Below are 14,408 nucleotides of genomic sequence, written 5' to 3'. Positions count from 1 at the left end.
ACTGTTTTACATGTTCTGTGTTTCTTTAGCTCTAAGCAAAAAAAAATGTGGTCACCCTCCCTTCACATTTCATTCAAATTTTACCGGTGAAACGTCCATGCATAATCTGCATGTCAACCATTTGATCTCAATCAGTTTAATGAGAATATGCATTTAGATCTTCTTGAGTTACGTACAGTGTTGTTTTGAAGTACAGTGTTTTGAATGATGTACAGTAAGCACATTTTAGAGCAGATGGTGTTAACAACCTGTAGCATACCTGTTATTTGTTTTAGTAAACGCACATAGTTTGCCTAGTGGCGAGCACTGTTGACTTTTGGCCGCATGAGAGAAAAATGCGACCACCTCATAAGAAATTATTATTATTATTTTATTTTTTACAGTATTGTTGTACTATGCTATTATCTTTGGTTCTGTTATCTATAATACTATAATTATTTTAGCAGACAATGATTCAGCTTTGATCTAACTTAAACGAGCAACATTCACCAGAGTAGCCTGTTCTCTGGGCAACTGAACAAGTAGAGCAAAGACCATGTGTACAGTAGAGAATAGTGCACGTGCAGAAGCCAGTGCTTAATTTGAGCCGGCTCCTCTTCTTTTTTAAATTTATTTTATTTCACCTTTATTTAACCAGGTAAACCAGTTGAGAACAAGTTCTCATTTACAACTGCGACCTGGCCAAGATAAAGCAAAGCAGTGCGATAAAAACAACAACACAGAGTTACATATGGGGTAAAACAAAACAAAGTCAAAAATACAACAGAAATACATATAATATACAGTGTGCAAATTTAGCAAGTTATGGAGGTAAGGCAATAAAATAGGCTATAGTGCAAAATAATTACAATTTAGTATTAACACTGGAATGATGTGCAAGAGATGATGTGCAAATAGAGATACTGGGGTACAAATGAGCAAAATAAATAACAATATAGGGATGAGGTAGTTGGGCGGGCTAATTTCAGATGGGCTGTGTACAGGTGCAGTGATCGGTAAGGTGCTCTGACAACTGATGCTTAAAGTTAGTGAGGGAGATAAGTGTCTCCAGCTTCAGAGATTTTTGCAATTTGTTCCAGTCATTGGCAGCAGAGAACTGGAAGGAATTGCGGCCAAAGGAGGTGTTGGCTTCTGAGACGGATCCTGTTCTGGCACATCTCAGGACTGTTTTGTTCCGGAACCCATTTGCCAGGATCCACCTCTCGTGGCATGAAAAATAATTTCCACCGTTTGCAATGTAAAAATTATACTAAAATCAATTAGAGTTAATTCAAGTTGCCTTCTCTGTAATTCTCCTCCCCCCTAAAAAGCAACATTGTAGCCTGTAGACCAGTGGTCACCAACCTTTTTCTGAGTCAAGAACACTTTCAGAGTCAAAATGCAAGCCGAGACCTACCGCTCAGATTTTGTTTTAAACATGACTTAAAAAATGGAAACCTATGCAACAAGAACCAATTAAAAACAGTTCTGTAGCAATGAAATGTGTGCATCACTGCATATTGAATATGCTTGAATTGCCCTGCGAATGTTGTTCTTCTTAGACAATTTTGAAATTATATTTCACAATTTTTGGTATATGATCACACTGGTAATAGATCATTTGTTGTTTTACTTGTGAGGCACAGCTGAGTGAGCATAACTGCAAAACTTTTGACAAAGAAATTAACTTGATGTCCTGAATACAAAGTGTTATGTTTGGGGCAAATCTAACACATCACTGAGGGACCACTCTTCATATTTTCAATTTCAAGTATGGTGGTGGCTCCATCATGTTATGGGTATGCTTGTCATTGGCAAGGACTGGGGAGCGTTTTAGTATAAAAATAAACCTAATAGAGCTAAGCACAGGCTAAATTCTAGAGGAAAACCTGGTCCAGTCTGTTTTCCAACAGACACTGGGAGACAAATTCACCTTTCAGCAGGACAATAACCTAAAACACAAGGCCAAATATACATTGGAGTTGCTTACCAAGACGACATTGAATGTTCCTGAGGGGCCTAGTTACAGTTAGACTTAAATCTGCATGAAAATCTATGGCAAGATTTGAAAATGCCTGTCTATCAATGATCAACTGTCAAGGTTGAGTGTAGAGGTAGCGTAGAATCACACGCAGGACACACAGAGGTTTCGAACAGACGTCTTTAGTGAAGTCCAAAGAACAAGTCAACCACGGCAACAGGCAACAGGCGAACTTTACGCACAATGGTAAAGTACAAAATAAAGGCGCACAAAGTGCGGGACTCTCTCTAACAAAATATACAGAGAGAACAGGACAACGAACTAACACAACACGTGACATCGAACAATTACACACAACACCTGACCAAACTCAAGAGAACTAAATAGGATGCATAATGAACACTAACAAGGAACAGGTGTAACAAAACAGACAAAACCAATCAAACATAGAAACATAGAACGGTGGCAGCTAGTACTCCGGAGACGACGACCGCCGAAGCCTGCCCGAACAAGGAGAAGGAGCAGCCTCGGCCGAAACCGTGACAGTACCCCCGACCCCGGCCTCGGGGACGACCAGGAAGACGCGGAGCAGGGCGCGTGGGATGACCACGATGGAACTCGGTCAGAAGAGACGGGTCTAGGATGTCCCTCCTCGGCACCCAGCACCGCTCCTCCGGGCCGTACCCCTCCCACTCCACGAGATATTGGAGACCCCCCATCCGGCGTCTCGAATCTAGGATGGACCGAACAGTGTACGCCGGAGCCCCCTCGATGTCTAACGGGGGCGGAGGAGTCTCTTCTATCTCATAGTCCTGGAGTGGACCAGCTACCACCGGCCTGAGGATAGACACATGGAACGAGGGGTTAATATTCTTGTAATCAATGGGCAGTTGTAACCTGTAACACACCTCGTTCAATCTCCTCAGGACCTTAAAAGGCCCCACAAACCGCCGACCCAGCTTCCGGCAGGGCAGGCGGAGGGGCAGGTTTCTGGTCGAGAGCCAGACTCGATCTCCAGGTGCGTACACTGGACCCTCACTGCGGTGGAGATCGGCGCTCGTCTTATGTCGACGGATGGCTCGCTGCAGATGGATGTGTGCAGCGTTCCACGTCTCCTCCGAGCGCCGCACCCACTCATCCACCGCAGGGGCCTCGATCTGGCTCTCATGCCAAGGTGCCAGAACCGGCAGGTACCCTAACACACACTGGAAAGGGGTTAGTTTAGTGGAGGAGTGGCGGAGAGAGTTCTGTGCCATCTCGGCCCAGGGAACATATCTCGCCCACTCCTCCGGCCGGCCCTGGCAATACGACCTCTGAAACCTACCCACATCCTGGTTGAGACGTTCGACCTGCCCATTACTCTCCGGGTGGTAACCCGAGGTAAGGCTCACCGAAACCCCCAACCGTTCCATAAACGCTCTCCAGACTCTGGAGGTAAACTGGGGGCCTCGATCAGACACTATATCCTTGGGTACCCCGTAATGCCGGAAGACGTGGGTAAATAGAGCCTCAGCGGTCTGTAGGGCAGTAGGAAGATCCGGCATGGGAAGGAGACGACAGGCCTTCGAGAACCGATCCACAACGACCAGGATGGTGGTATTCCCCTGTGAGGGGGGAAGGTCTGTAACAAAATCCACCGAGAGGTGAGACCAGGGTCGTTGTGGAACGGGCAGGGGTTGTAACTTACCCCTGGGCAAGTGTCTGGGCGCCTTACACTGGGCACACACCGAGCAGGAGGAGACATAAATCCTCACATCCCTGGCTAACGTTGGCCACCAGTACTTTGTGCTAAGGCAGTGCACTGTCCGGGCAAACCTGGATGCCCAGAGGAGGGTGACGTGTGAGCCCAATAAATGAGTCGATCCCGGACCTCGAGCGGGACGTACGTCCGACCCACCGGACACTGTGGAGGGCTAGGGTTGGTGCGTAACGCCCGCTCGATCTCCGTATCGACCTCCCATACCACCGGTGCCACCAGACAAGACTTAGGTAGTATGGGAGTGGGCTCAACGGACCTCTCCTCCGTGTCATACCGCCGAGACAGGGCATCTGCCTTCCCGTTCTGGGACCCAGGGATGTAAGTGATCTTAAACACAAACCGGGCTAGAAACATAGTCCACCGAGCCTGGCGAGGATTTAGTCTCCTAGCTGCCCGAATGTATTCCAGGTTACGGTGGTCAGTCAAAATGAGAAAAGGGTGTTGAGCCCCCTCAAGCCAATGCCTCCACACCTTTAGGGCTTGTACCACGGCTAACAGCTCCCTGTCCCCTACATCATAATTACGCTCCGCCGGACTGAGCTTTTTCGAATAAAAAGCACAGGGGCGGAGTTTAGGTGGTGTGCCGGACCGTTGTGAGAGAACGGCCCCGATACCGGCTTCAGACGCGTCCACCTCCACTTGGAATGGTAAAGTGGGATCCGGGTGCGCCAGCACCGGAGCCGAGGTAAACAGGTCCTTCAGTCTCCCAAAAGCCCTGTCCGCCTCAGCTGACCACCGCACCGGACCCCCCTTCAGAAGGGACGTTATGGGAGCTGCCACCTGTCCAAAACCCCGGATAAACCTCCGGTAGTAATTCGAAAAACCCAAGAACTGCTGCACCTCTTTAACCGTGGTTGGGGTTTGCCAATTACGCACGGCTGACACACGGTCAACCTCCATCTTCACCCCTGACGCAGACAACTGATATCCCAAAAAGGAGACCGACTCCTGGAAGAACAGACATTTCTCTGCCTTGACATACAGGTCGTGCTCCAACAGCCTCCTCAACACTCGGCGCACCAGGGCTACATGCTCGGCTCGGGTAGAACTGTACACCAGAATATCGTCTATGTACACGACTACTCCCTGCCCCTGCATGTCCCGGAAAATCTCATCTACAAAGGATTGGAAGACTGATGGAGCATTCATTAACCCGTATGGCATAACGAGATACTCGTAATGACCGGAGGTAGTACTAAATGCTGTCTTCCATTCATCGCCCTCTCTAATGCGCACCAAGTTATATGCGCTCCTGAGGTCCAATTTTGTGAAGAACCGTGCCCCGTGTAATGACTCCGTCATAGTCGCAATCAGAGGGAGTGGATAACTATATTTCACAGTAATCTGATTGAGACCGCGGTAATCAATACATGGGCGCAAACCTCCATCCTTTTTCTTCACAAAAAAGAAGCTTGAGGACGCGGGTGAAGTGGAGGGCCGTATGTATCCCTGTCTCAGAGACTCTGCAATGTATGTCTCCATCGCCCTCTTCTCCTCTTGTGACAAAGGATACACATGGCTCCGCGGGAGCGCAGCTCCTGCCTGAAGGTCTATCGCACAATCCCCCTGTCTATGAGGCGGCAATCGCGCCACTCTCGTCTTGCTAAACACGAGTGCCAAATCCTCATACTCGGGGGGAATGTGCATTGCGGGCATTTGGTTCGGACTCTCCACCGAGGTCGCCCCTACGGAAACACCCAGACATAGCCCCTCACACTGGGCAGACCACCCCTTAAGAGCCTTCTCTCGCCACAAAATAGTAGGATCATGTGTAATCAACCAGAGAAGCCCCAGCACCACCGGATACGCAGGAGAGTCGATCAGATAGAGCTGAATCGTCTCCTCATGACCCCCCTGCGTCTCCATCCTAAGTGGCACTGTGACCTCCCTAATCAACCCGGATCCTAACGGACGGCTATCTAGGGCATGTACAGGGAAAGGATTATTTACCGGAAGGAGAGGGATCCCTAACTCTACACAGAATTTGCGATCTACAAAATTCCCAGCTGCGCCTGAATCTACTAGCGCCTTATGCTGGGAACGAGGTGCAACCTGTGGAAAACAAACAGGTATGGTTATGTGTACGACAGAAAGCTCTGGGTAAGTGGGGCGCCTACTCACCTGGGAGGACTCCCCAATGTGTGGCCTGCCTTCTCTTCCACCAGGAGACCCTCCCCAGCACCTAGCCGCGGTGTGCCCTCCACGGCCACAGTTGGTGCAGGGGACGGCCCCCCTCGGGCTCCTTCTCCTCCGTTCTCGAGCGCCAGCACCTCCGAGCTCCATAGGGCTCGGCTCGGAGGTGCTGGAGGGTGGAATGGGCGACCCCCACCCGGGACGACCGCGGGTGGCGAGCAGGGTGTCCAGCCGAATGGCCATGTCAACCAATTGGTCAAACGAAAGCGTGGTATCCCTGCACGCCAACTCTCTACGGACGTCCTCCCGGAGGCTGCAGCGGAAGTGATCTATGAGAGCCCGCTCATTCCACCCTGCATCTGCCGCTAGAGTCCGGAACTCCAGTGCAAACTCCTGAGCGCTCCTCATTCCCTGCCGGAGGTAGAATAGACGCTCCCCCGCCGCCTTCCCCTCCGGTGGATGGTCAAACACTGCACGGAAGCGGCGGGAGAACTCCGCAAAGGTGATAGTTGCGGCGTCTATTCTCCTCCATTCGGCGTTGGCCCACTCCAACGCCTTGCCGGTGAGACAGGAGATGAGGGCGGAAACGCTCTCGTGTCCCGAGGGCGCCAGGTGTACGGTGGCGAGGTAGAGTTCAACTTGCAACAGGAACCCCTGACACCCGGCAGCGGTGCCGTCGTACGCCCTCGGGAGCGGGAGCCGAATCCCACTGGGTTCCGGAAGTTGGACAGGCGGGCTGACCGATGGTGATGGTGTGGTAGGTGGGGGTGTGGGTACCCCGCTGGTCTCCCATCGATGGAGGGTGTTCATAACTCTGTCCAGAGCGTGCCCGATTTGGTTAATCCTGTCCTCCTGTCCACGAAGGCGCTCCTCGATGATCTCCGTGGGTGCGGTTGCTCCTGCTGATTCCATTGTAATGGTGTGTAATTATGTCAAGGTTGAGTGTAGTGGTAGCGTAGAATCACACGCAGGACACACAGAGGTTTCGAACAGACGTCTTTAGTGAAGTCCAAAGAACAAGTCAACCACGGCAACAGGCAACAGGCGAACTTTACGCACAATGGTAAAGTACAAAATAAAGGTGCACAAAGTGCGGGACTCTCTCTAACAAAATATACAGAGAGAACAGGACAACGAACTAACACAACACGTGACATCGAACAATTACACACAACACCTGACCAAACTCAAGAGAACTAAATAGGACGCATAATGAACACTAACAAGGAACAGGTGTAACAAAACAGACAAAACCAATCAAACATAGAAACATAGAGCGGTGGCAGCTAGTACTCCGGAGACGACGACCGCCGAAGCCTGCCCGAACAAGGAGAAGGAGCAGCCTCGGCCGAAACTGTGACATCAATAACTAACTTGACAGAGCTTGACGAATTTAAAAAATAATAATGTGCAAATATTGTACAATCCAGGTGTGCAAAGCTCTTAGAGACTTACCCAGAAAGACTCACTGCTGTAATCACTGCCGAAGGTGATTCTAACATGTATTGACTCAGGGGTGTGAATACTTATGTAAATGATACATTTCTGTATTTCATTTTCAATACATTTGCATCAATTTAAAAAAACATATATTTTCACAATGTCATTATGGGTTATTGTGTGTAGATGGGTCAGAAAAAAATATATTTAATAATTTTTGAATTCACGCTGTAACACAACAAAATGTGGAATAAGTCAAGGGGTATGAATACCTTCTGAAGGCACTGTATGTATAGTGTATATATAGGCTACCCATTGGCGGCGCACAATTGGTCCAGTGTTGTCCAAGGTAGGGGAGGGTTTGGCCGGCAGGGATGTGGGTTCGTTTCCCACGGGGGGCAGTATGAAAAAAACACACACAAAAAACATGTATGCATTCACTAACTGTAAGTCGCTTTGGATAAGAGCGTCTGCTAAATGACTCAAATGTAAATGTCTACCGTAAATGATCACCTTTCATGAATTTGATTATATAATCTTTAAGTATAGGCAAAATAAAATCTGAAGGAAGCATACAGAAAAAACTCTACAGTTATGGTTTGTCTCTCTTTTCTATTTCAGGAATATTTGATTCACAATGAGCCATTCAATGGAGTCTGCAACTCAGATCGAAAAGTGGACAAAGGAAGAAGTTCATCAGTGGTTGACGACGCAGGTTAACATTCACAACATATATGCAGACAAGTTGCTAGAAGAGGAGGTATCAGGGGAAGACCTAGAATACTTCCAAAAGAAGGATCTTCTGGATCTGAACATAAAACATTGTCCCGCTGTTAAAATTGTGTCTATGCTTGAGGATTTGAAGAGTGGATTACAGCATAAATCACAATTTCCTGCATACATCAAGAAATGGACACAAGAACAAGTTTGTCAGTGGTTAAGGGAAGAAGTGAAGGTATACCACAAACATGTAGAGCGGCTTTTTGAAGAGGAAGTGTCAGGCGATTGCCTATTTTGCTTCAAAAAGAATGATCTTGTGGAACTAGGCATAAAACATGGTCCTGCTGTTAAAATAATTGGTATGCTAGAAAAGTTAAACAGTGGACCAGAGCCTATATTACAACCCCCCTCACACATCAACGTTGACCAAGGAAATCTCCAAAAACCACCTGAGAAGCAAGTAGAATTATGTCAAGCTCTACCGGTTCTGACTGTATCCCCCATGAAGAGAGAACCAAACACAGAAGAGCCCAAAATAGTGAAACCACCAGGGAAAACGGTTACACGAAAGAAGGAAGAACCAAAACCACAGGTCATGGGTGCAGAAATGTTACCGCCCAAGGTAGGGGTTGTGTAGCATCTCTCTTATTTAATGAGGTGTGCTTCACACACACACACAACATACTGTAAGTGCTTGCTTAGTAAAGTAGGTTATATTTGCAAATTAAACACAACAATACAGATATGTGGCAGCAAACAATTACAATTTTGATTGTGTTCTAGGCCAAAGAAAACACATTTCAAACTAACCCTATTTAATTCCCACAGAGCTCAAGCACACCAAGTTCACTTACATTGCTCCAGAATACCCTCGACGACTTACAGCAGGGCGAGTTTAAACGGTTTAAGTCTTGTCTGAAAGACCTACATCTGAACGGATGTAGACCGATTGCACGGAGTCACTTGGAAGACAGCAAGACCCGCACAGACGTAGCGGACTCGATGACAAAGCACTATGAGGAAGAGGCATTAAATGTCACTCTTCAGATTCTAGAGAGAATCAGACACAATGAACTGGCTGCCCGTCTTAGAAGGGATATGGGTAAGTGAAACAAGATTGCATTCAGTCAAATTAGTCTTTGAATCTCAATCACAGCCAGATAACATTGGACCTGTATTATTACAATATAACTGTTTTTAGGTTCAAAAGTCATAATTATCAGTTTGACACAAAGAAGACCACCAGTAATATTTGTTAGGATCACCAGTAATTGATTTCGTTTTGCAATTATTTCTTCAGGTCTACAAAAGGTGACCGCACAGGACCCCAAAAAGGATTTGAGGAGAGAGACCAATCAGGGTGATACATTGAAGAACTTGTTAACTTGTGGAAGAAATATGATGGACTACTATAATCGATTTGTTGTTGTTGTAAACAAGAGTCTTACTGAGCAACTAGAACATCTTCAGTTTCTGAGCAAGTTGAAATTGTTCTGTGTACTGGACTTTGATCCTAACTCTGCAGCTCCTGGTGGCGTATGCAGTTCATACAGAGAATCAAGAGTGGCAAATCTCCATCTCCCAGCCCAATTCCAAGGTGAAACAAATGTTGTGATAAAGAATCTCAACCTGTATAAGCAGACCAGCTGGGTGTTTTGTAATGGGAGGCATGATCTTGACAATGAATCGGATAGACAGCTGGACTACAAAGACTGGTTAAGGGGAAAACGCAGAGAGATAGAGCATATGGTTTCATTCATTTGTAAACCTGAAGTTCTTCCAGATGGAAAAACTCTTGTTATATTTATTTTGCTCTCACCTGTAACTGATAGAGATCCTGTCTTTGATACTTTCATGGCATTCTACTCGCATGCTGGGGATAGCATTGTGCATATTTGTGAATCTAGGAGCACATTTGAGAAATGGAAAGACTTGATACAGGAGAAATGTGACGTTGACATCACCAGGCAATCAATATCTGAGTTAACGCTAGGTGAAGTCAATGGCACTATAATGTCACTTGGACCACACAATCAGCCACCAGGAAGACTCCTTCCATCTTCTGACTCCAGCACTGTTGTTCTCCAACAAAAGGATGAAGACCGCATGACAGCTCTACACATTTTGTGTCAGAATGAATGTGAAAAAGTCTATGATGAAAATAGCAAAGAGTTTCAAGACTTCAAAATCAAAGTTGAAGAGGAATTCTACAGAGGGGGTAAAGTCAACTGGTGGAACTTCTATTTTTGTGAAAAACCCAAAGCAAAGCCTTTCATTAGAAGAGATAAATATGACAATCTGAAAAAGATTGTGAAATATCAAGATCCCAAAACCACATGTGTTTTGCTGAATTTGTTTCACCACCCAGGTTGCGGAGGAACAACGTTAGCCATGCATGTTATGTGGGATCTACGCAGAGAATTCAGATGTGCTGTGTTGAAGGACAATACATTACCAAAAGCTGAAGTGGCTTTTCAAGTCAAAAACCTAATGAGGCTCGGGAGCCAGAAATCTACACCAGTTCTGCTGTTAGTAGATGACTCAAAGGAAGCAGAGAACACACAAACTCTCCAGAACTGCATTCGCCAAGCTGTTGAAGAGGAAAACACAAGCAGAACTGTAGAAGATTCATCAAACTCAAAAGTCATTATTATGAGTTGTGTTCGTTGCCATAACCCTGAGGACCAGTTCAAACACTGCTCAACAAACAGACAGCAGATCACTGCTAAACTGACAAAAAAGGAACAAGATGATTTTGAGGAAAAACTTGTGGAACTTAAAGAAAGTCATGAAAAACCTGAAAACTTCTACAGTTTTATGATCATGAAGAGTAACTTTGACAAGAAGTACATAGCTGATGTTGTGAGCAACACTCTGAAGGACTTGGACATGAGCACAAAGAAAGCTCAACTCCTTGCCTTCTTAGCACTGTTGAACTCATATGATGCGGAATCAGACATATCTATGTCTCTCTGTGAGGAATTTTTGGGGATGAAAAGTTTGCAAATGGCTTACTGGGGAGAAGATCGTGTACTTGACAGAATGGAGCCTTACTCCAATTTGCTAAAACAATTAAATGTTGAGGATCGTGGAGGATACAAAGCAATTCGAATCCTTCATCATGATATAGCATCTGCATGTCTTGAAGAGTTGGACAGATGCTACAAAATTAAACGGAGTGAAATAACCTTGGACATGCTGCACTGTGATACATTGTTCAAAACCTGTGTAGTAAAAGACACCCTCATGCTAACAATTCAACGTGTGCTAGTTGAAAGGCAGCGCAAAAAAGTGGGAGCGACTCATTTTTCTCCATTGATAGAAAAAATTCACAGTCAAGAGGGAGGACAAAACATCCAAGACATCTTTGTGAAAGCATCTTCCCGGTTTGTTACAAGGGCATCTATTCCTCAAGCTCTTGCAAGATATCTCTACCTCTATGAGCAAGATTTTCCCCAAGCACTCATTTGGGCAGAAAATGCCATGAGAGTGAAAGAAAACTCATACACAGCTGATACAGTTGGACAGGTTTACAAAAGTAATCTTAAACATAATATTCAGAGTGAAAAACTAAATACTCCACTCAAGCCAAAGGACTTTGAGACTAACCTAAATATAGCACAAAAAGCCTCAAAGGCCTTTCAAATGGCTCAAAAGCTGGCCACAAAGAATGAAACAGAAGAGCAAACTGATGAAAATCTCACAAAAACACCCTACAACACCTCTGGTTATGTGGGAGAGATGGAAACTACACTGACAGTCTTTGAAATGATAAGCAACTTGCCATTCTTTGAAGGTACTGATCCAGTGAAAAGGATGTACATGCAGAGCTTTCTGAAAGGAACACTACCCATCAAACATGTGCCTAAAGAAGATAATGAAATCAACAGTAGATATGTTGATATTATCGAAGAACATACACAATTTCTCCTTGCTTTGAAACCTCAGGTCAAGAAAGTTTTTGAATTTTTCAATGGTTACTTCACATACATAAAAGGAAACAATACAGGAGAGCTTGAATCATTTAATCAGAAGAAAATCTCAGATCATTTCACCAGATACATAACACTGGTCTGCTCTTCCCCAGCGGAAATATTTAAAGAACGAGCGGACAAACCTGAACTCAGATTAAACGTGGATATTGAAGAGCGTAGGACGTTTCTGGAGGAAAATAATGCAGACACCTTTGCAGGGATACTTGCAAAGTTACATCTAGGGATCCATCAAAAGATAGACAAGACTGCAGAGGAAGTGGAAAAAATCACAGAATGCTACACATTCTTGCGCCATAATTCAGTGCAAAATAGAAAAGTAGAAACCAATTTCATTTTGGTAAATATAATTCTCCACACACTGAAGCCAAGATCTAAACATGTGAAGAGACACAATGAACTCAGTGATATTCTTATGAAAACATTGCAAGATATAGGAATGCAACATCCCTTCCCAGAGCCATACTATCTGGCTTTGTTGTTGCTTTGGCCAAGTTCAAATGCAGAAGAGACTGATATAAGGACATATGTGAACTCACTTGGGAAATCATCTCACAGGCAAATGTCCTATTTGTTGAGAAAGAGCAGCACCATTGCTCACTTCTACTTGGGTCCAAAAAAAGGATTACAAAGACTTGTTACTAAACCCAAACTTGATGAGTGTTTTGCAGGCGTACCACGTGCTGATTTGGCCCAACTTTGGAGGAGTGGAGGCATTTTTAAGGAGCGGGAAATCATTGACCGTCTCTATAGGGTCAATGGAACCGTTGAGCGATCAGAGCTTTATGCCAATTATGGCAAACTCAAAATCCCAGTGCGGCCAGCCTATCTGGGTGGAATAAGAAGTGGTTACAGTACAGAAAAGGTGTCCTTCTTCTTAGGATTTGCCATAGATGGACCACTTGCATACGATATCAAGTATGAATAGGCTATGAGAAGCCTATGTTAGAAACGCCTCAATGATGAACTGTATGTTTTGGTCCATGAGTGTGGTCAATGGGGGAAGTATGGATAAACCACAACCTGACAATCGAAAACAAGACAACCATTTACAAAACACATGCGCTTAATGAAGGCATGGATAATCAATGCTATGAAAGGAAACACAAATCTTCAACCTAGTTTTTTTTTTAACACATTGTCAAGAAACCCGCTGAAAGAAAACATATCAGACTCAGAAGAAGAAGTCCAAGCATATGGTGGAAAGCAGACCAGTGTCTACAGTCTACACACAGGCAGGATGACATCAGAGCGGTGACATGCAACGACTGAGACCTCCAAATGGTTATCAGTTTCATCTGAAAAGGCTGGCCTCAGAGAATGGCGCAGCTACCCTACTCGTTACAGGGATACCACACAGCGAGATCACATCTATCAGAGCTGGACAGACTAGTGCTGTATCAAGACGGGATCGTCATCCCAGCTTCACGGGAAGAAGATGTTCTACAACAGATACACAAAGGTCACATGGGGCTGACAAAGTGCCAGAGAAAGACCCAAGATATCAGTGTGGTTGCTGGGCATCAGTGCCCACATCGCAAGAAAAGTGTCGTCATGCAAGTCTGCACAGAGAATAAACCAACTCAAAAGAGAGAACCACTTGTCACGACACCTTTATCTAAAGGGTCTGTGGCAGAAGATCGCAGCTGACCTGTGTGAGCTCGAGGGCAATAAATACCTTGTAGTGGTGGACTACTTCTCCAGAGACATAGACCAACTACCACAAGCCTCAAAAGCATGGTTGTGAGATGGGGGATTCCTACCAAGCTCGTTAGCGACAACGCTACCCAGTTCGTCTGTACTGAGTTAGACAAGTTCAGAAAGCAGTATGGTTTCATCCATATACCACCTCCAGCCTCTATTACCCGCAGGCTAACGACGCTGCAGAAAAAGCTGTTCAAAAAGCTAAACTAATTCTCAAACAACCAGACCCACACATTGCTTTGATACGAGCCACGCCCATCAGGAACAAGTCCAGCGCAACTCATGACAGGACGTCAGATACAGACGACCGTCCCCACGCTGAAACACTACAACCAAAGCACATCAGCCACGATAGTGTGAAACATAAGGACCAGAAGTCAGTGAAAAAAAAAAAAAAAAAAAAAAAAAAAATTGTAAAGTGGTTATCCCACTGGCTATAGGGTGAATGCATCAATTTGTGAGTCGCTCTGGTCTAGAGCGTCTGCTAAATGACGTAAATGTGCCCTTGAGCAAGGCACTTAACCCTAATTGCTCCTGTAAGTCGCTCTGGATAAGAGCGTCTGCTAAATGACTAAAATGTAATGTAAATGTAAGTCAAACAAGCTTACCAGTTATTCTACAACAGGAGGCATTCAGTGCGCCCCTTACCTGAACTATACCCTGGACAGAGTGTAAGAGTCAAGCTGGACGGAGAGAAGGG

The 14,408-nt window shown here is 45.5% G+C and overlaps 1 protein-coding gene across 1 annotated transcript in view; it reads left to right on the top strand.

Annotated features, from left to right (window-relative positions):
* Positions 1 to 14,085, top strand: part of LOC311137098 (sterile alpha motif domain-containing protein 9-like) — a 28,664-nt gene extending 14,579 nt beyond the window's left edge. The window contains exons 2-4 of the mRNA XM_084171431.1: positions 7,914 to 8,634; positions 8,841 to 9,114; positions 9,313 to 14,085. Of these exons, the coding sequence (XP_084027557.1) occupies positions 7,930 to 8,634; positions 8,841 to 9,114; positions 9,313 to 12,932 (4,599 nt within the window). The 5' untranslated portion in view covers positions 7,914 to 7,929 and the 3' untranslated portion in view covers positions 12,933 to 14,085. The remainder of the gene's footprint in view (positions 1 to 7,913; positions 8,635 to 8,840; positions 9,115 to 9,312) is intronic.
* The last annotated feature ends 323 nt before the right edge of the window (positions 14,086 to 14,408 follow it).

Source organism: Coregonus lavaretus, assembly GCF_964263955.1.
Source record: "Coregonus lavaretus genome assembly, chromosome: 11".
NCBI classification, from domain to species: Eukaryota; Metazoa; Chordata; class Actinopteri; order Salmoniformes; family Salmonidae; genus Coregonus; species Coregonus lavaretus.
Note: the sequence above shows the minus strand (reverse complement) of the source record. Positions and strands in the feature narration are given on the sequence as shown.